This window comes from Callithrix jacchus, chromosome 11, assembly GCF_049354715.1.
Source record: "Callithrix jacchus isolate 240 chromosome 11, calJac240_pri, whole genome shotgun sequence".
Classification (NCBI taxonomy): domain Eukaryota; kingdom Metazoa; phylum Chordata; class Mammalia; order Primates; family Cebidae; genus Callithrix; species Callithrix jacchus.
Window position 1 is genome coordinate 8,787,843 of NC_133512.1, and position 22,210 is coordinate 8,810,052.

At 34.5% G+C, this 22,210-nt stretch overlaps 1 protein-coding gene and 1 long non-coding RNA gene across 16 annotated transcripts in view; one reads left to right on the forward strand and one right to left on the reverse strand.

Moving 5' to 3' along the window:
• The window catches only part of SUGCT (succinyl-CoA:glutarate-CoA transferase), a 723,305-nt gene that overhangs the window by 350,757 nt on the left and 350,338 nt on the right, over positions 1 to 22,210 (forward strand). For 2 of the 15 annotated variants that reach the window (XM_054237017.2, XM_035253228.3), the window contains one exon: positions 6,935 to 16,230. The exons of the other annotated variants lie outside the window; for them this stretch is intronic. In XM_054237017.2, coding sequence (XP_054092992.2) covers positions 6,935 to 6,979 — 45 coding nt within the window. In that variant the 3' untranslated portion in view covers positions 6,980 to 16,230. Of the gene's footprint in view, positions 1 to 6,934; positions 16,231 to 22,210 lie in introns of those variants that run through there. 15 annotated transcript variants of the gene reach the window in all.
• Positions 1,510 to 10,900, reverse strand: LOC118143607 (uncharacterized). The gene is made up of 3 exons (XR_004727807.3): positions 10,833 to 10,900; positions 7,798 to 7,903; positions 1,510 to 1,596 (listed from the first exon to the last, which is right to left on the reverse strand). It is a non-coding gene; the product is annotated as an uncharacterized LOC118143607 (long non-coding RNA).

Below are 22,210 nucleotides of genomic sequence, written 5' to 3' on the forward strand. Positions count from 1 at the left end.
ATTTTTCATGGATAAATGAAAGATTGTCTACCTCTTATCCTCTGATTATATGTGACAGACCTTTGCACAGTTAAAGTGATCCTACAGGCATCCACTGTTAAGTCAATCGAGAATACTGCAGGCTGGGCAGAGGGGGATTGGTCTGCATTTACTGAAAGTTCTGAGGAGTTTTTATGCAAAACCTTTAGCGTGGGAGTTTTATTGTCTTTCTCAGTGACAAATTATCTGTGGAAAGCTCTGTGCATTATAGATGCATAATATAGATTATCTGCATATAGATTTTAATAGCTATTTTTCCAAGTGCTTTCTTAAAATATCTTTTTTTTAATCAAGCCAAGATTGTGCAGTACATTAAAGGAATTCTTAAAAAGTTTCAAAAACTTACTAGATGACCTCAGTATGGTCCTATTTAACATACTCTTGGGAACATGTGCATGAAATATATTGTGGTTTGAGGGTTTCCAACCCAAACAAACTTAAAAGAAAATGCAGCTTTTAATAGAAACTATTCAAATTCCTGCAAACATAGGTATATATCTTACCACTGAGAGGGATTAAAAACATCATTGTCTACATTGAGAATTAAAAGGCAATGTGACATTCTGCTTTTAGACTTCACTTAAAACTGTATATTTGGTGATTGTAGCATATCACCACTTTGATTAAACTGCTTAATTAAAAACTATGAGTGATTGAAGCCTCTAATTAGTGTTTTTTTGTTGTCATTGATGCCATGACCTCAGGGTAGGGAAGAGAGGGCTACGGGTGTCACAAAACTGGTGTTATTTAATAGAGTCTTCACATTTGTACCACACAAGTCGAATATATCAGGTGTAAGACATCACCCTGAAGCATCACTTCTGAGAACTATTGGGAGGAAAATATCAGAACTATTGAAATATCACAGCTGGCCCTGATTTTAACTAGTGCCAAACACCTGCAGGCTCTAAAAGGATACCAAAACAAAACTCCACCCCATGGCAGCAAGCCATCCCTTAAAAACCCTTTCTTAACTTTGCATCACCATCAAAATTAATTTAACATTTTCTCCAGAAACCTTACTCTTCCTGTCCCAGAAGGCCATTACAACCCCTATAGCAAATCTTTCATACGGGATGCATATGTCATAGAAACAGTGAAGTCTTGAAATATTTGAAGGCTGAAAATTATCAGTTTTTATCTCATTATTTGTGTAAGCTTTTGAAATTAGAGGGTTTATTAATCTCTAGACTAGCTCATATTCTCTGAGTGATTTTGTTTTAGCACATTTTGGCAAAATATCTGAGCATCTTGTTGTTTTAGAAAGGCCAATATTCATATAGTAAGCATCAGAAGCACCCCAAAATACAAAGTTAGCTTTCAAGACATTTCAACACCCCCCACACTCTTCTGATGCATTTTAAAGATAACCGTTCAAATGACATTAGTTAATATTTCTTGAAATGCAGTTTCATAGCCCTCAGAGGGTTATACACGTCAAGCAAAATTATATTCTTGTTTCTAATACTGCTGAGAAATACATACATACAGTGGTTTCTGCAACTGGAAAACTGCTGATGAAGATCTGATGTAAAATAATAGGTCTGGAAATAATTCCTAGCAGACAAGGAGTTAAAAACATAAATTTTAAGTGTGTCTCTGAATATACATGATAGATTTAAATGATGTACAAATTTGGATATACCATATTATTTGTGTGTTTGTTTTATTATACCTGGTTATAATATTTTAAATATTTGAAGAAATAATGTATTTCTGACTTAGGTGATAAAATAAAAATGGAGAGTTTAAGCTCCCAGTTTTATAATAATATATAAAGTGTAAGGCAATAATGTACAGTTTTATTTTGTTTAGTTGAGAAAATTATCCTGTTGCAAAAAACTTCTTGTGTTACTATTTAAGAGGAAACATTAAAAATGTCGAATAAGAACCAATAACTTATAATATTACTGGCATTTTATGTTCTTTTTCTTCTATATATCTACAAAATTTGGACACACTTTTTTATGGGCGTAATGTCTTTAGGCTATAACACAGGGGCAAACGAGGTCATAATCACTTCTTCATTTAGTCATTCCTTCTTTAATTTAATAAATCGTCCCTGACATCAGCTATGTCTATAGTCTTGTGTTTGGTGTTTGGCAAGGAGTGGTATGATGGTAGAAAGTCAATCAAGAAGACAAAGCTGTCAAAATTTCAAGGATTTTGCAGTTTAGGTCAAGGTAGCAAGTGTTCAGTGTCACAGAAGAGTTACATATAAATGCTCTGAACATTTTTCATAGCAAGAAATAACAGGTATTAAACTTGAGGTTTTCTTGTTTAACGATGTAACAAAAGTTTAAAATCTGACAAAATAATTTAAAATGTCTTAAGCATATTTGCCCAAGAACTCTTTATTCTTTCAAATATCTTTTGTAATTAGTTTATTCTATTATTAATAAATTCCTTCTCAATGACTAAGAAGAAGATAATAGAGGGTTTCAGCTTTTACTATTTAGTAATTTTGAAATTATTTGTGATCTTGAGACATAAAATATATCTTGATGTTTCATAACATTGTTCTTTCTCTGTTTCTCTCTCTCTTGCATGTGCTATAGTTTATTCATCAAGCTCCACATATGTACTTTGCATTTTCTGAACACTTCTATAATATTTCAAAGTGGAAATATATCGTATAATAATTAACTTTTACTAAACCTTGAACTTGCAAGCCAAAGACATAATCTTTTTAATGTATAAAAAGTTAAAATCAAGAAAACTGAATTAATATTATTTGGGGGCATTTTGCAACCAGAATAAAGAGTAATTTGTGGCTGGGTGCAGTGGCTCACATCTGTAATCCCAGCACTTTGGGAGGCCGAGGCAGGCAGATCACAAGGTCAGGAGTTTGAGACCAGCCTGACCAAGATGGTAAAAACACACAAAAAATTAGCTGGGCATGGTGGCACGCATCTGTAGTCTCAGCTACTCAGAAGGCTGAAGCAGAAGTATCGTCTGAACCCAGGAGGCGGAGGTTGCAGTGAGCCAAGATCATGCCACTGCACTCCAGCCTGGCCAACAGAGTGAGACTTAGTCTCAAAAAAAAAAAAGCAATTTGTATCAGCTAATTTTTGAAAACAGTTTAGCACAGTGCTGTACAATAAAAATATAATGCAAGCCATTATTTGTCATTGAAAGTATGTAGTGGGCAAATTTTAAAATGAAATAGCAAAATGAATTTAATATTAAGTTAATAGCAAAATGTATAATTTAAATTATATATTTTATTTAACTTAAAATCTTCAAAATAGAAATTAAAGGGGAACCTTAATGAAACATTTTAAAGTTTGTGCTAAGTCTTTGAAATCTGTTGTGTATCTTATGCTTGTAGCACTTATTGCAGACTAGCCACATTTCAAGTGCTCAGTAGCCACATGTGGCTAGTGGCTGCAATGTTGGCAGGATCAAGACAGCCAATTATAAAAATATGTGGGAGTTTGTTCTTTACTTTATTCTCCAGCTTTGCTCACTTTTTAGTTATTTTAATTTTCATTTGTTAGCCTCCAGCTAAATTTAACATATTATTTTAGACTTAATGTCTTCATAATATTTTCTTTGCAGGCATAAGAGTTTCATCTTTTAGAAGTCCTATATGGAGTATGTAATTAGCATGCATTCTACTACCCATTTCTTTTTGGAAACCTCCTAAATTTGTATTAGAAGAAAAAGGTTTTACTCAAACAAACAAATGATTTCTATAGTAACAAAATGAAAACATGTAATATGTTATCGACTATCTTTTCTGATACAAACACCATCAGATTTTAGGGATTTCAGGCCTGGTGTTTTTGAGGGGGTTGAAAAGAAAAATGCAAGGCCTAGGTACAGAAAACTAACATTAACCTTGATTTAGAGACAGAAAGTGTTTGAATATATGTAGAGACACAGTCATTCATGACTGCAAACACTGAATATTATTAAGGAATCAGTTATTCCCAGATTACTTATAGCTCTAATATAATTGCAATCAAAGTCCTCATTTTAAATTTTCATTTAAAATGAAAATTTTTAAAAAGTAGTCTTTCAAATCTACCTAAAAAAAACATGTGGACAAGAATAGAAGATATTTTGTATGGTTAAACATAAGTAATGAGAAGGAAGCAAGCATTATCATATGTAATTAAATATATTCCAAAACCACAATAATGGGGCTAGCAGAAAATAAAGAGAGAGATTAATGAAACGTAAAGAAGAACTTTAAAACATGCATAGAGATTTGGTATGTGATAAAAACAGTATGACAAATAAAAGGAGAAAGGGAGACATTTTCTGTTTGAAACAAAGGAAATTAACTTATTTTTCTCTTAAAATTACATCTATGCTTTATTCCCGGATAATAGAGGTTTCACAGTTTACTGTAGACTATTTTTTTTTTTTTTTTTTTAATTTTTATTTTTTTATTTTTTTTAATTTTTTATTGGATTATAGGTTTTGGGGTACATGAGCAGAGCATGCAAGACAGTTGCGTAGGTACACACATGGCAGTGTGCTTTGCTTTTAACTAAAAGAAAGTATTCATGAAAATCAGTTAGATTTTAAGAAACAGAAAGATTTTCTCAGCGTCAATGTAACAAAAGATGTCAGAAAGAAATTGATTAATTTGATCAGTAAAAGTGAAAAAAATGTAAAGTACATACCATTATGATAAAAATACAAAGTTTAGTTACAGAACAATATAAAAGTTATTGCAATGAATATGACTGAGTGCTATTGTAACTTAAATATCTTGGGAGCTCTTAGAAATGATAGAAAACACTAAAATTTCCAAAAGAATAATGGGCAAAAGACATGAGATGCCACTTTGTAAAAGCTCAGAAAATCCAAAGAATCAGTAAACATATAAACATATTTATACGTTTATACTCTCCTAAACATAAATTAGAAAGAAATGTTGGCCAAAGAGTATAAACTTTAAGATATAAAACTTTTCAGTTATAAAGGTACCTATGATTAAGTTCTGGATACTTAAAATACAGTATAGTAATTATAATTAAGAAAAATACATTGTGTACTTCAAATTTGCTGGGAAAATAGATTTCTTCTTCCTTTTTTTTTTTTTTTCCTGAGACAAGGTTTTGCTCTGTCTTCAGGCTGTAGTACTTGGATAATTTTGCTTATTTTTTGTAGAGATGAGCTCTCACTATGTTGCCCAGGCTGGTCTCAGCCTCTGGCCTCAGCCTATGCTCCTGCCTCAGCCTTCCAAAGTGCTAGGATTATGTACCTGGCTAGGAATAGATTTTTTAATTTTTATTTTTTTTTGAGCTGTGTCTTGTTCTGTTGTCGTGGCTGGAGTACACTGACACTATCTTGGCTCACTGCAACCTCTGCCTTTCAGACTCAGGTGACTCTCATGCCTCACCCTCCCTAGTAGCTGGGATTAGAATGGTGCACCATCGTGCCCTGCTAATTTTTATATTTCTAGGAGAGACGTGGTTTCATCATGTTGGCCAGGCTGGTGTGAAACTCTTGGCCTCAGGTGATCCCCACACCTTGGTCTCCCAGAGTGCTGGGGTAATAGGCATGAGCCATCGTGCCTGGCCTAGATCCAATGGTCTCAGTACCATTGTTGAAAACACTTTTTTTCTATAATGAATTTTCATGTCAATCAATCTTTCTCAAAATCAATTGACCATTAATATAAATAGATTATTTTAAAATTCTTGATTATTTAGAAATGTCTTTAGTATTCACTATTTTGTATTTCCCAAACTTTCTAATGTTAATTTCTAATATTGCTTGTGTTTGAAAACATACTTTGTGTGATTTCAGCTCTTTTATATTCATTGAGTCTTGTTATGTCCTAGCATATAATGTATTTTCTAGACTGCTTCATGTATTTTTGGAAGAATGGGTATTCTGTTGGAATATTTTATAGATGTCTGTTAGGTCCCTTTGTCTGCCTTATCAATATAAAGGTCTCTCTAATTCTAGAAACATTTTTGTTTTAATATCTACTTCCTGGTATTAGTGTAGCCACTCTATTCTCTTTCATGGTGTTTGATTATATTATATATCCTTTCATTTTCAACCTGTTTGTAACTTTGATTCTAAAGTTTGTTTTATGTAGAAGGTAGATAGTTGGATCCCGTTTTGTTTTCTTTAATTCAATCTGAATATGTCTACCTTTTGATTAGGTTATTCAAGCCATTCATACTCAATGTTATGACTTATAGGATGGATTTACATCTGCTATTTTGCTTTCTGCTTTCTATGTGTCTTATGTCTTTTTTACCACTCTGCTATCAGTTGATTTCCTTCGTAGCAGGGGCAACAAGAACCGTCCTCCCCTCACCCCATTCCTTGGCCTACATGCTTAAAGTAGAGCTTCCACCTTACATGTGGGGATGGGATGGGGGAAGGCAGACCATGTCATTTTTGCTATGTCTGCCCAGAATCTTCTGCAGCACAGCCTATGAGAAGTGAAAAACACAGCAGCCTGCTCCTCTTGGGGTAAAGCCATAGTCCTAGAGTAGAAGGTAGGTAGAGAGTAAGCCCTCCTTATCTTGGCTGCACCTACGTGGAGTAGAGTGCCTCCATTAGAACTTTTGTAATGTAGAGGTGTAGAGCTTGGTGGTAATGGTGGAGGTTAATGGGAAAAACCATGGCTCATATGCCATTACCCTCACCATTCTTAGTAAAATTGAGTTGATTTTCTTGAATGAATGTTTCTTCATTTGCTGTATGACCTTATAATAATTTCTAGAGAATTTCAATTTTTTAAAAAGTAATTTTCCCCAGGTAAATTGCTGTTTTACTAAGAAGAAGCTTCAGTTCAAAAGTTGTGCCCTGCATGCTTTACCCTGCCTCTTTCCAAGATAACCCAAATGTATCTTTACTCTAGCAGAATAAATGTGCTAAGTTAATTTTACTGTGCTTGGTGCTCATTGTCTTTCAGTTATTTCCTGTACCCTCGAGAACCTCTGACTGTGACCTGCTGTGATGTTCAGCCTCCTTGTCCTGACCTTGTTAGCTGTGGTCTCCCATCTCACTCTTTTTTTTTTGAAAGACAAGTGTGAAAGTTTTACAACAGTTGTGTTTGGAATAATCTCCCAAAGAACACCTTGGCTTGAATCATCCTGAAGCCTTGTTTATGTTTCTGGACCTAACCGTGTCTGGTGATTTCTAACTTCTTTCATAGGGCTTAGGATTTGGCATAAGTAGGTTGCCAGGAATTATTCTGGTGCAAACTGTGTGGTTCATAAACAGCTTTATATAGTCATATTCTCAAGTTTTTCTCTCATGATCACCCTGGTTATTTCCAGTTTTCTGGGATACTTTTTTTGTTTTTTTTGGCCAAAATACAATGACTTTCATTACCCTAATCTACTGTGCACTTCCACAACCTCACTGTCTTTGGGGCAAGGTGGCAGCAGATCCCAAAGGGAAAAAGACCAATGGGATTTGGCTCCACTCTTTGGAAACTGATTTCTTTAAACCTAGAGGAATGTCCCGTTTCTTAGGGTTTTGTATTTTCTTCACTCTCATTCCCTCTTTTGTCACTGCTGCTATTACCACCATCAGCAGAGGATTGCCTGAGGTCTCGTGGGTAGGCAAATGAACAAAATAATTTTTTTTAAAAAAATTTGAGGGTTTTTCACATACTCTCTGAATGTTTTGCACTCCCTTTCCCATAAGCCAGAACTAGAAGGCTTCGCCTGGGCTTTTGCTTTCTGTATGCTTTTCAGGGCTCACTTCTTTGTTTGTTGTGTGTTGAGTTCAGACCAGGGGATACAGGAGTAGAAAAGTTAGTCATGTTACCACTTGTTTGCTGGTATTTGAATTCTGTTCTTCCTCAGTCCATCTGCTGCTATTTACTTTTGAATCCTCAAATAGCTGCTCCTTGTAGTCTGTCCAGGATTTAGAGCTGTGTTCAGTGGGAGAGATGGTGTAGAGTTATTGCTCCATCGTACCCACAACCTGAATGTTCCAACTTTAAAGCAACATTTTCTTACTATTTTTGAAAAAGTTTTTTGATTGTTTTGCTTAAGAAGAATCCTGACATAGCTGTTAGGTTGAAATACTCTAAAAAGTTAGATATTTTGTAAGTACTTATTTATGGAATTTAGAATTTTCATAATATATCTAAATCAAACTATAGAAATATATTGTATAAAAGAATAAATAACTGGAATTTTTATAAAGCATGGATTATTATATTGATTATAATGTAAGCAAATGTTATAGTTCTGGACATGTATATAGAGTATTATAATAATACTGTATTACTTTTTAATTACTTATATACATATTGGAATTCTGTTTTTTTAATTCAAATAAAATGTTTTGAAATCAAAATCAAGGTGGGATTTGGCTCCACTCTTTAGAAACTGATTTCTTTAAACCTAGAGGAATGTCCCGTTTCTTAGGGTTTTGTATTTTAGAAAATCAAAATAAATAAATAAATAAATAAATAAAATAATAAAAATAAAAATAAAATGTTTTTTGTTGAAGAGACAGAGAAAATCTGACACAGGAAAATGAATGGTTAGCTTCTTTTTAAACTACTTTCTTTAAATACAAGTTTTCTTTTTCTTTTTTTTTTTTTTGAAACAGAGTTTCGCTCCCATTACCCAGGCTGCAGTGCAATGGCGCGATCTCAGCTCACCGCTACCTCCGCCTCCTGGGTTCAGGCAATTCTCCTGCCTCAGCCTCCTAAGTAGCTCGGATTACAGGCACGCGCCACCGTGCCCAGCTAATTTTTTGTATTTTTAGTAGAGATGGGGTTTCACCATGTTGACCAGGATGGTCTCGATCTGTTGACCTCGTGATCCACCCGCCTTGGCTTCCCAAAGTGCTAGGATTACAGGCTTGAGCCACTGCGCCCGGCTACAATTTTTCTATAATAAAGCATTTAATAGTTACCTACCATTTATTCAGTATTCTCTGGTAAATACAGTGTTTTGGAGTGTGAGGGAAACAAAATTTTCAGAAAGAGATATAAGGCATTAGAATCTGCAATAGTCGGGGTTACTGAGAAAAAAAGTCTTGTTTTTTGGTATCTGAGCAATGCTAAACAATCTATCCCGTACTTTACCTCAAATATAATACAATCTTGAAACACCTTGTGGTTCTGTTAAGTAAGGAAGTGCTCACAAAATGATAGGAACATGGCAGAAGTACAAAGAGGAAACGTTAAGAGTTTTCAACAGCCACTTTGGGACAATTTGTGTAACAAAATTGTATTACTAGATTCTACTTTTCAGAATAAAATAAATATTCATGAAGTCATACAAAAATAAATACATAGTTGAATACATAAATAAATAAATCTGAAACGTAGAATTTCAATTAATAAACCTAGAAGGAAGAAGAGAAATAGAAAATTACCCTTAGGTAAACACCATATTAATAATTGTTTTGGAAAAGGACCATTGGTGGATGCCTCAGAGTCACCTGGGAAACTTTTTCAATATACAGATCCCAGAGCTCCAGCAAGAGAAAATACAGGTATAGGATGGAGTTAGGGTTATCTGAATTTTAAAAGATGCTGCAAGGATTTCATTCTAGAACCACAGAATATTTTACATAGAGTGCTGTTGCTGTGTACATAGTTTTCATTGTTAGACATAGTATTTTTCCATCTTCTTTATTACAAAGGAAAATGCCTTCATTACTGTGGAGGAATCTTATAGACACCAACTTAACCAAGTCATCAAACATCCTAAGTATATAACCAAGTCATCATTGATCATATATGAACTTCCATATCATGTGCCCCTTGATATGATGTATAAACTTAATTTCCTGCCTGAAATGCATAACTTAAGTCTAATTGTGGAAAAACATCTGGCCAGCTCAAACTTAGGGCCAATGACATAGCTGACCAGTATTCTTCAGAAGCATCAATGTTATGGAAGCCAAAACCTGAAGAAAAGTTTGAGATTGGAGAAGGCTAAACAACATGACACTTGTATGCCATGTGGGATTCTAGATTGCTTCCTAATCCAGAGAAAAGAACCTTATTGGGCCACTTGCCAAAATTCAAACAAAGTCTGTAGATTACTTAATAGTACTGTATCCATTTTGATTTTTTGGTTTTGATACTTTTACCAGGGTTAGGTAAGATGTTAATAGTAGAAGTTGAGATGGGAGTATGTGAAAACTTCACTTTGCAACTTTTTTGCAAGTCTAAATTTATTTTAAATAAAAAGCAAAAATAACGCAAAACAAATTTCATTTCAAATATCTCACATTACATAAATGCAAAGACAAGGAGCCTTGAATTTTTTAAAAATGTGAAAGCGTATAGTGGCAAAGGGGGAGCCCCATATATGCCATGGTTTTCATTTGTGTCTCATTTCACTTATTGATTACAATAATCTTCCTTTTGGTGTTCCAAAAACATGAAACACTGAGTAGTATAAAGCCTGAAATATTATTAATATTTCTTCATCATGCTTGAGATTTTAATTTTGATGTCTGAGGACCACTAAGACACATTCAATCAAATGTTCAAATCAAATCTATTCTCCACACAATTGTAGTTGATCCCTTGTCAAGAATTTAAATGAAAGATAATTTAAATTCATTTTTCTTTACAAAACAGATTTTTGCTAATTTACAAAATGTAATTAAATGTTACCAGAATGCAGTTACTCCTGGAAGTATTTCTCTACAGATTCTCAGTTTTGTAAAATAGACATGTCTCATTTAACTTTTTTGAAAAATGGTATATCACCAAAATTGGTTTCAGATGCTATCCAATTCCTTGTGGTACACTGAAGTGTCAATACTTGTTCTAAGCCCTATTTCCTGAGGTGGTGGTTCTCAGATACATTGTTGCTCAGAGTTACCTGGGAAACTTTCCCAATATGCAGATCCCAGAGCTCCAGCAAGAGAAAACACAGGTATAAGATGGAGTTATGAATATCTGAATTCATAAAAGATTCTGCAAAGATTCCATTCTAGAACCATAGAATATTTTATATAGAGTGTTGTGGCTGTGTATATGTTTTTCACAGTTAGTCAGACCTGGCTTTTTCTTTGGGCTCTGTCACTTACATGGTGGGCAACTTTGGGCACTACTCAACTTCTCCATGCCTCAGTTTTCTGTAAGTTTTTATTTATTTTAAGGATTTATATTTCATTTATTTAATTCTGATTTTTTTAAAGATGGTAAGACGTTTCCTGGAAAATATGGTGAAGGGGTAGGTACTTTAGGCAGAAGTAGTAACTGTCATAGAAATGGTAGGTAATACTGCTGGGGAAATATGAGAAATTCAGGTAGTGTGTATGGCCAGACAATAGTGTGCAGGCAAGAGATGGTGAGATAAAAATGGGGAATCTAAGAGTCAGTTTTGGAATATCTGTATGCTATGTTAGAGAGTTTGATCTATATTCAAATTGTAGCACCATATATTATTATGCCAGCTACTGGAAGTGGAGCTTATGGACTCATACCAACAGGAGTGGATTCTGCTGATCCTGAGTATCAATAGTCTTCTGGGCAATGGAGCTCAGCAGCATGATCCAGGATGTAGATATGCCTGTGTATGTCTACAGTTGACAAATGTAGGAGATATCAGTCCCATGGTAGAGCTTTAGTTTAGAAGATAGAAGTCTTCAGGTCCAAGTCACCTTTAACACAACCTACCAAAAAACATACATCATGTGATTTTTTGGGGATCTTGCCCACTATAACTATTAGACCTTTGTCTTATACCCTGTTAGTCAGAACTCTGGGCCTCAGCTTCTAGCAAACTCAAATTCTGGTAATAATCAAGCTATGGATGATCAATGAATGAGCACCGTAAAAGGTATGCTGTTCTTCAGGTTACTAGAAATCAGATACTTCAGTATATGAATGTGGGTGAGCATCGTGGGGAATTCTATTTATTGAACTACAGTTGGGCTAAGGTAACCTGCTCTAAGCTCTGCTTTGGCCATTTGGGATTGTAAAATTTGTTTGAAAGAGCTTTTCTGGGATAAGATTCAGTTCCTAGTTCCTGAGAGCTCCATTTAGCCTATTCTTGAATTGTCACTAAAGTAGGGGGAATTCAGCACCTAACCTGAGGGATACTTTTGTACAGGAACAAACACAGTAAGGCAAGATGCTCTTCTATACTCTGCCATCCTCTTAAACAGGCACTCAATGACATCATACTTTGGAAAAGTGACCTTCATCCTGAAGACACTTATGAGCTGTAATTGGGACTTATTTAAATTAGGGGATTCTCCTAGAGATAGTGCTGACTCTGATCTTTAAGCTCAGGGAAGTATTTTTATGCAAACTTTAGTACACATACAATTAAATATGGACTATTTTTTTTTCCGGCAACTTAGAAACTTATGCATAGAAAAGAAGATTCCTTAAACTGACATTGATGCTTCCTTTAGGCTGAGCTTCACAGTCCTGATGTGAAGCCACCACAACTCAGTTTGTTTTCTGAGGCCTGAAGATTCAGACTTCATTTATTATCAAATATTTTATGAATGCCAGCTGTGCAAGGCAGTATGCTAAGCATTAGGGAAAAAGAATCACAACTTGGCTTATTCTTTCACAGAAAAATATGAGATTTATTAACAAACAAAAATGCCAAGCTAAGTCCAAGCATGGTGGCTCATGCCTGTAATCACAGCACTTTGGGAGGCTGAGACAGGTGGCTCACCTGAGGTCAGGCGTTCAAGGCCAACCTGACCAACATAGTGAAACGGTATCTCTACTAAAAATATAAAAATCTAGTCAGGCATGGTGGCACATGCCTGTAGTCCCAGCTTCTTTGGAGACTGAGGCAGAAGAATGGCTTGAACCCAGGAGGTGGAGATTGCAGTGAACCAAGATTGTGCCATTGCACTCCAACCTGGGAAACAAGAGCAAAATTCTGTCTCTCAAGAAAAAAATAAAAATGCCACGCTGTGTATTTGCAATGAGAGATTTGCTTCAAAGCCCACAACACTTGATGTCTGTTTGCCAGGGCATAGTTTTCAGGTATTAAGGAAATCATAGAGAGCCAAATTAATAATCTGGACATTGATGATAAAGATGAGACTTAATGACCATGGAAGTTATTTTTAAACATGAAATAATTGGATTCACAGAATATCTTGAAAGTTGTTAGTGAGGTCTCGTGGACTCCTCACTTGATTTCCCTCAATAATTACATCTTATATAATTATAGTATAACAGCAAAACAAGGAATCTGACATCATTACAATGTGTGTACATATAGAGTTCTTTGTCATTTTAATACATGTGTACATTTTTGTAACCATGACCACAACCAAAACACAGAGCTGTTCCATCAGCACAAAGATCTCCTTCAGGCTACCCGCTGTGAGTCACACCCACACTGTCCCTCATCCCTAATCCATGGCCATCATTAATTTGTCTTCCATCTTTATAATTTTCTCAATGGAAGGATGTTCCATGAATGGAATCATGCACTATGTGACCTTTTTACCTTTATTGGGATAGTCACATACTGTAAGATTACCTTTTAATTAAAGTATGTAATCCACAGAGTTTAACACATTCATAGAATTGTGCAACCATCACCATCTAATTTCATGACATTTTCATAACTGCTAAAAGAAACATCATAAGCAGACACACCCTTCTTCCCTCCCCTTGCTCCTAATAACATCATCTACTTTCTGTTTTCATGGATTTGCCTATGTTGAACATTTCATATAAATAGAATTATTGAAAATGTGTACGTTTTTGAGTGCCTTCTTTGACTTAGAATGGTGTTTTCAGTGTTCTTTCATGTTGCAGCATATATCAGTACTTTATACCTTTATATGGCTGAATAATATTCTGTAGTGTGGGTATACCACGTTTTACTTAGCCATTTATCTGTTATAGACATTTGGATTGTATCCAAATTTGGGCTACTATTAATAGTACATCAGTAGTCTTTTATATGGGCATATGGTTTTCCCTTTCGATTTCCATATGAATTTTAGGAATACCTTGGCAATTTCTTCTATGAATCTGTTGGGATTTTGTTAGGAATTGCATTAAATCTGCAAGTTGTTTTAGTTCATATTGATGTCTTGTCAATATTAATTAAGTCTTCTGATTGATGAAGGTGATATGTTTTTCCATTTATTTATGTCTTCTTTAATTGCTTAAAAAATGTTTTTCAATTTTTAGTGACACATTTTTCACTTCGTTGGTTAAATTTATACATGAGTAATTTTTTTCTTTTTGATGCTACTGTAAATGAAATTATTTCTTAATTTCACTTTTGTATTTTTGTTTGAATTGCTGTTACACAGAAATGAAATTGATTTTGTATGTTAATCTTGTATGCTTCCATCATGGTGAATTCACTTATTAGTTCTAGTAGCGTTTTTGTTGTTGTTGTGGATTTCTTAGGATTTTCTAAATGCAAGATCGTATTATCTTCCTATTCAATCTGGATGCCTTTCTTGTCTTGTCTTCTGTTTTCGCTTTTTTCCTTTTCCTTTACTTTCTTGATCTCCCTGGCGAGCACCTCTAGTAGATTGTTAAATAGCAGTGATGAAAGCCAATATCCTTGTCTTGTTTCTGATTTAAAAACAATGCATTCAATCTTTTACCATTAAGAGTAAAGTTTACTGTGTACTTTTCTTTTCCTTTTCTTTTTTTTTTTTTTTTTTTTGAGACGGAGTTTTGCTCTTGTTACCCAGGCTGGAGTGCAATGGCGCGATCTCGGCTCACCGCAACCTCCGCCTCCTGGGTTCAGGCAATTCTCCTGCTTCAGCCTCCTGAGTAGCTGGGATTACAGGCACGCGCTACCATGCCCAGCTAATTTTTGTATTTTTAGTAGAGACGGGGTTTCACCATGTTGACCAGGATGGTCTCGATCTTTTGACCTCGTGATCCACCCGCCTCGGCCTCCCAAAGTGCTGGGATTACAGGCGTGAGCCACCGCACCCAGCTACTGTGTTCTTTTCATGTGTACCTTTTATCAGGATATGAAGATTCCTCTGTATTTTGAGTTGCTGAGTTTTATCATAAAAGGGTGTTGGTTTCCTTTAGTTGTCTGTACGTATGTATAGTGACTGTTTTGAATATTTTATCTGTTAAGTCTGATGTTTGGTTTTACTATTGATGTTCTTACTGAAATTTAGCAGATTTTACTTCTTTAAGCATTTCTTTCTTTGTTGTACGCTCCTAGGATGATTTATGGAAGTGTTACATGGTTGTTTTTAATAATGATTTTCACCCCCCGTGGTTGATTTGCTGAAGAGGACTTGGTCTATAAAAGTCTTCATGCTATCATTCTGGATGTTGTCACCCCTTCTACCTATCCTGGTAGATCTTAAATTTGTATTGCTGTATGAAAGAAGCCAGCCACAAAGGGATGTGTATTGTGTACTTCTACTAATACACCATTCTCTGAAAGGAAAAGCTATGGAGTCAGAAAACAGAATAGTGGTTGAGAGTGGAGGTAGGTGGTAATTACAGAAGGGTAGCACAGGATAATTTGCGGGGGTGATTGAACTCTTCTTTTTGGCACTGTGGTGATGGATACAGAACTTTATGCACTTGTCAAAACTCATTCAAGCCTACAGTATAAATAATATATATATTTAGAAAAAAATCAACCGGGATATCAAGAGAACCCAAGATGGAATCCAGAATGTGACAAAGGAATGACTACACTGAAATGGGTAGGGAAGAAAAGAGCTGATTGAAGTCGCCTTGAAACCAGTTATTTGGACCAGATTCTATAAGGCTAAGGACACTGCATCCAAACAGTGTCTTCCAATTGGTAAATTTGTTTTTCAAATGGGCCTGGGATAACAATTATGAAACATTTTATGTGTATACTATGTTTAAAGACATAAGCAAATAATGGAAGCCAGATTACTTACGTTGTAGGAAGATGTCGTTAATAAGCCAAGTGGGAATAATAGAATGAACTAAGGTCAACTCAGGTGTTCTTTTTAAAATGCAAACAGCTACTTAGAAACAAATATAATATACGTGTATTAATTAGTATTCATACATATGATATTCTAGAAGCAGTTGTATCCCAGATGTCAGGAACTTATTAAGCTCCAAGATCTTGCTTTCCAAATATTTTTTTCCTATTTAAAAGTATCAGAGCTTCTTGGAGTAGTAGTGGTTGATTCCATGGCTGGTACAGGAAATCATCTAAAATAAGTCTGAAAGTCTGGTGGTGCCAGAAAAGTCAAAAAGATATAGGAGCTAACCAGAAAGAACTGCCATGGCCAAAGTTAGAACTAATTTCACAAAAATAATCCAAATAACAATAAATGGACCAGAATTCTTTGAGTTACAACTCCAAAAGAACTCCCAATGGCCAAAGTTGGAGCAAATTCACAAAAAAATAATCCAAATAACAATCAATAGACAGGAATTCCTTGAGTTAAAACTCTAAGTTGTAATTCTTTGAGTTACAACTCCTAAGAAATACAACTTATTTTATTCTAATAAAATAAATATTCATGATATAATGATTGCTTAAATAAATGAGGGAATAATGGAACATAATGTTTTCTTTATAAAAGTTTTCCAGTTAACAATGACATCTTAACTCTGTGTGCTTGTAACTTCTCCAGAAATAAGACATCAATGTCATGTATTTCTGGATATAATTTGCACAGAAGGGCTCATTACTTTTGCACTAGTATCTCCAAAAGTCCATAACCTCAGTCTATTTGTAAGAAGATGTCGGACAAACACAAATTGAAGTGCATTCCATAAAATATGTGGTCACAAGTGCCATCTTCATGAATGACGAGGAAAAATTGAGTAACTGTTAGAAGGAATAAGACACAGCAACTAAATTCCAAGTGCAAACCTGAATTAGATCCGGGTACAGCAAAAGGACATTAGTGGAAAAGCCGATGGAATCTGAATAAAGTCTCTAGTTTAGTTAATAGCATTTTGCCAATATGAGTTTTTTAGTTATGGCAGATGTAGCATGGTTATGTGAGATTCTTGCATTAGGGGAAGCTAGCTAGAGTACACAGGAATCATTTGTAGTATTATTTCACTCTTCTGTATGTCTGCAATTATTTCTAAATAAAAAATTTTAATAAATAAAATATTCAGTGAAACAACACTGCATAAGAGATGGCACAAAATGCTGTATGCTCAGTAGACACTGAAAATTCTTGGAGCCAAGAAGAGAAAGGGTTGAGAAAATTTTGACAGTGTATATCTGAATTAAATCTTTGAAATAAATTGCCAGGAGACTAGAAATTATAATAAACATTTTAATGGGTCAGTTCATAAAAGATAAGACAAGCTGTTGATACATTTTATTAGCTCACAATTACAAACAAAGGAATCTTATATTAAGTTAATATTAATAAAAAATACTTTTCCTTCCAATAGGGGAAACCTAAATTGCAAAGACAGATTCAGTGTGAAAATCTGATGTAGAATTAAGATAATTCAGATAGGTAATAAAATGGATAATTTAGAAAGGTGTCCAACAGACTACAAATTTGTTGAAGCACTAATTTCATCTACTCATTTGTTCCAGGTACTGAATAAATGATAGAGTTACCAATAGCATGTAGTTCTGCTTATACCATATTATGCTTTGGAATTTGGACTATTTTAAAAAAGAAAGTGGATAGCTTCTAAATTCAAAGTTTGAAAGACTATGGAAGTAGACAATGGAAAACTGGCTTACTTATTACAGACAGAAAGAAAAATTCAACTAAGAGTTGACAGTCAGTTCATACTCAGGACATACTAATATAGCAAGGTTTTTAGACATGGAATAAAAACAGAACACCAAAAGGACACATGGTATCCTTACAATACTAGAATTTTGATCGTTTTCAACAAATAGCATTGAATATCATTAGAGGAGCTAAAGATGGAACAGGTTAAACAAATTCTGGTGTCTATTAAACATTAGAGGGGCTTTCATGGCTTTCTAAGAGTTTTGGTCAGAAAATCTGGCTTTTAATACTGTAATGTAGAGTTGGTCTGCCCCTGTGAACCTTGGCTTCATTGTTTAATGAAGTCATGCAAATATCTATCTCCCAAGATTATCTTAGCATCAAATGAAATAATGCATATAAAATAACTTTGTTAATATATTAGTTATTACATTTTAAGGGAAAATTTTACTGTCAGAGGATCCCACAGAATGCTGCAGCACACTTTGTAGCACTCTGTACAACTAGCACTCTTTCAATGCATAGGAGGAAGAAAAGTACAAATCCTTGGCCTTGACAAACCATATTCACGGTGAGAGATTTGCCACTCTATGTTCTCACTTCTGTCGTACTTCTGGTTCGTGGATACAAGTGATCCAGGTAAAATAACTTGAATGGGCATTTCGATTAAAAAAATAATAAATTGACAGCACATCCATGTGCCTCTGTAGAGCGTCTGAAGGACGCATTTGTTGCTGTAATTTAGATGGCAGTACAAAGAATGGAAATGTTTAAAGGGAACACATTTTCTTGTATTTATCTTTCAGATTGTCATGTATAATTTCTAATATTGTTTCTAAAATATTTCAACTCAAAACTAGTAAATAATTTTATTGCAAGAGTGGTTAAAGGATTTAAAATACTTATAATTCTCATAAACTGAGGAATTCAGATGAAAACACTAGATTATAGAAAATATGATACAAGTAAAACCAGGCATTGTCAGCCATGTGGTTTGGATCTGTGTCCCCGCCTAAACCTCATGTTCAGTTGTAATCCCCAGTGTTGGAAATGGGGTCTGGTGGGAGGTGACTGGCTCATGGAGGCAGATTCACATGAGTGGTTTAGTGCCATCCCTTGTGGTGCTGTTCTCCTGATAGTGAGTGAGTTCTCACAGGATGTGTTTTTTGTTTTGTTTTGTTTTTTACATGTGTAGTCCAGCACTTTCCCTGCCTCTCTTTCTTGCTCCTGCTTCAGCCATGTGAAGTGTTGACTCTGCTTTCACCTTCCAGTATGCTATAGTTTTCCCTTGCTAATGAAAATTGGGCTATATCATGGAGGCAGGGCATTCTCTTGGAAGTCTATTTAGTACTTCCATGTTAAATAAGAATTAAGGATTCAGACACTTTAAGAAAGAAGGCATAGGTTACTGACCAGTGAAGTCTTGGCTGATGCAGATAGTGAAAGAAGGAAGTTACAAACAGTAGTGACATCCTAATGATCTTCCAAATCTTAATTGAACCTTTATTCATATCCATCTTGTTAGTTTGGTCATGTTTTGATTTTTAAAAACACTCGACAACAATGATTTCAATTTCCAGAAATGCTGATTATTTCTCTCCCTTCAATTCTTTCTATATAAATTCTTTCTGCATAAAGACTGTAGCATATATGCCTATTTTATTCTTTTATATCTCCTCAGTTTTTTTCTTATTTTAGTTTTTTTAGAGATTAATTTTTCATTTAGTACTAGGTAAGAAAATTCAAATAAGACTGTGTCTGAAATTAGGGGGTAATGTAGTATAGGGATGAATACCATATTGTTGGGATTTTGTGTTTACTCACTTTGAAGAGATAGCGTCTTCATTTGCATTAATAATAGTTGTATCTTTGTGAAGTGGAGACACAGATTGGTGGTGCTGGTATTGTATAAAAGACTGTATTTAGATGTGAATTCACCAAAGCTGTACTAACTACTAAGTTATTTCTCAGCAGCATATTTACCTTTCTACATTCTGTTTTGTGATGTTGGAACTGGGATTCTATAAACTACATTTCCGCTTTGCAACCTGACTTCCTGTTTGAATTTTACACAGAAGAGACATTAGAGAGAACTGGCAAGATAGGAGGAGGATGAAAAGAGTTTCCCTTTTCTGTTTTTCGGCTGTTTGCTCATGAACTACATTTTGTCTGTGGTTCCGATAGTTATCACCCTAGCAACACTTGTTCACCTTGGCAGCAGCGGTTCTTTGATGTACCAACAGCTAATTCAAACTTAGAGTTTCTCTAACACTTGCAAATTAACTTAAAATGTCCTGTCTCAGAGAAACCAACTCTAACTGGCCAGCCCGTCCTCCTTAGAGAGGTCTGAGTTTTAGCTTCAAAGGCCCTTCCTCTACGTTTCTAAGTTATTAATTCCAATATTTTCCATTGTTTACCCCCAGCCATTGGAGTGATAAATACTTCTACTAGTTGTACCATTGTAATATCTTAGAGTTCTCTTTTTATCCTTGCAGTTACCTAGTCAACAACTTTATTTTTTAGTAAATTATTCTTTCTATCACACTATCCCTGAAAAGAGAAATGGTGTGTTTTCTGTTTCCTCACTTGACCCATCTTGATACTGGATGTGCAAGAAAAAATTTTAATTTGGAGAAAAATTTTTGTAGGAAATCTGTAACATATAATGAAGGAAAACATCTCATAAATCTTTTAGATTTTACATCCAAGCAGTAACTAGAGTCAATCCTTCTTTTTTGTCTTAGTTTTAACTGTAGAGCAGACCTATTTAGAGTGGCTATACGAATAAGCCACAAATTGCGATATAATACAAAATGTTTGTCCCATGTGCATACTGACAAGTCATTTTCTATCTTTCTTGTTGAGGGTCTCATGCTGCGATTATAGGTGAGGTTCTTAAGAAATTTTAGCTGACACAAACATATTGCTAACTTTCTAAAAATTTTAGAATTCAGTCTGTTACAAAACATCTATTTTATGCATAAAAGCTTAATAATATATAATTAATGTTTGCCAAATTATTGAGTGAAGCTGACAAAATATAGGAAGTGAATATCCCTTTTGATTCCTATTTTATTAACAAATAATTTTATGATAGTGTCAATAGAATTAAGAAAGACATGAAGAAAGTCCTTATAGCAAAGACTGAGATATTTAGGGGAAAGTGGTAAGTCTCCTTCAACCAATAATATTGATTGATATTATTCTTTCAACCAATAATATAAAAATCTCCCAATTGAAGTTTATCTAATGTGCAGGCATTTAGGATATTTAAGCATTTCTGAAGTCAGACTATCAGTAGATATAATGAAATTATGTATAATTAAAAGAATTAGAAAGTCTTATGGCTTGACATTTAACATCTATCTTAAGAATTTTAATATATAAATGTACCTATTTTCCCCATGGAGAAGACTGTGGTGTCAAAGGCAAGAGGATATGTTAGTATTTTCATAACCTGATTCGTGTCTGAGTACATTAGTTTTCTATGATTGCTAGAAAAAACTTCCACATAGTGACTTAAACTAACATTAATTTATTCTCGTTCTGGATCTCTGGAGTCTAACAATAGGTCTCACTGGGCTAAAATCATGATGTTGACAATGTTAAGGTCCCATTGAATGTTCTAGGGGACGATCTACTTTGTCTTTTTCAGCTTCTGAAAACTGCCCACATTCCTTGGCTTATGGCCTAGTTGAAAAGGGACTCTGATCATCCTACTAAAGGCAAAAATCATTATCAAGGTGAATTCCATGTATGCATGGATGGTTTGCTGGGCTTTTTATTCTGTGTCTGAACCAGTCTGTATATTCCTGGATTAATTTCTTGCTAGTTTTTGACTACTATAGCTACCTAGTATAGTAGGCCAAATTTTCTCTCAATTTTTTTCTTTTTAAAAAATGTTCTTACTGACTTCATGGATCTATTATATATAGATTTTAGAATCACATGAGAGGATTTCATCTAATTTATAGATGATTTGGGGACAAATTTATAATATTGAATCTTTCTGTAGGAGTGTGGTGTTTCTCTAGGATTTAAGCCTCTTCTTATGTCCATGGTAAGGTTGGCAGTTAAAAAAAATGTTTTGCACATTTACTTTATTTACTTTTCCCTTGTTCTTAGTTTATGAGTATTATTTGTTTTCTGAATGAGATCTTTAGGGTTTCATTTTCTAATTTGTGATTGCCGGCTACTGACTTTATATGTTGATATGGTTTTCAACTGGCTTAGTAGACTCATATTTATTTTAATAGTTTTCCAAATCAGACATCAGATTGTTGGACATCAGATTGTTGGCAAAGAATGCCTGTTTTTTAAATATGCTGTATTTCTGATGTCTTTTTGCTAGGACATCTTCTGTTTGCTAGGACCTACTTTTAGTCCTGAGTGATTTCTGATGATCTTCCAAATCGTTAATTGAATCTTTATTCATATCCGTCTTGCTAGTTTGCTCATGTATTGATTTTTAAAAACATTTGACCACACTGCTTTTAATTTCCAGAAATGCTGATTATTTCTCTCTCTCTAATTCTTTTGTTCTGCCTCCTCTTCCTCTTCTTTGCTTTTTTTCCTG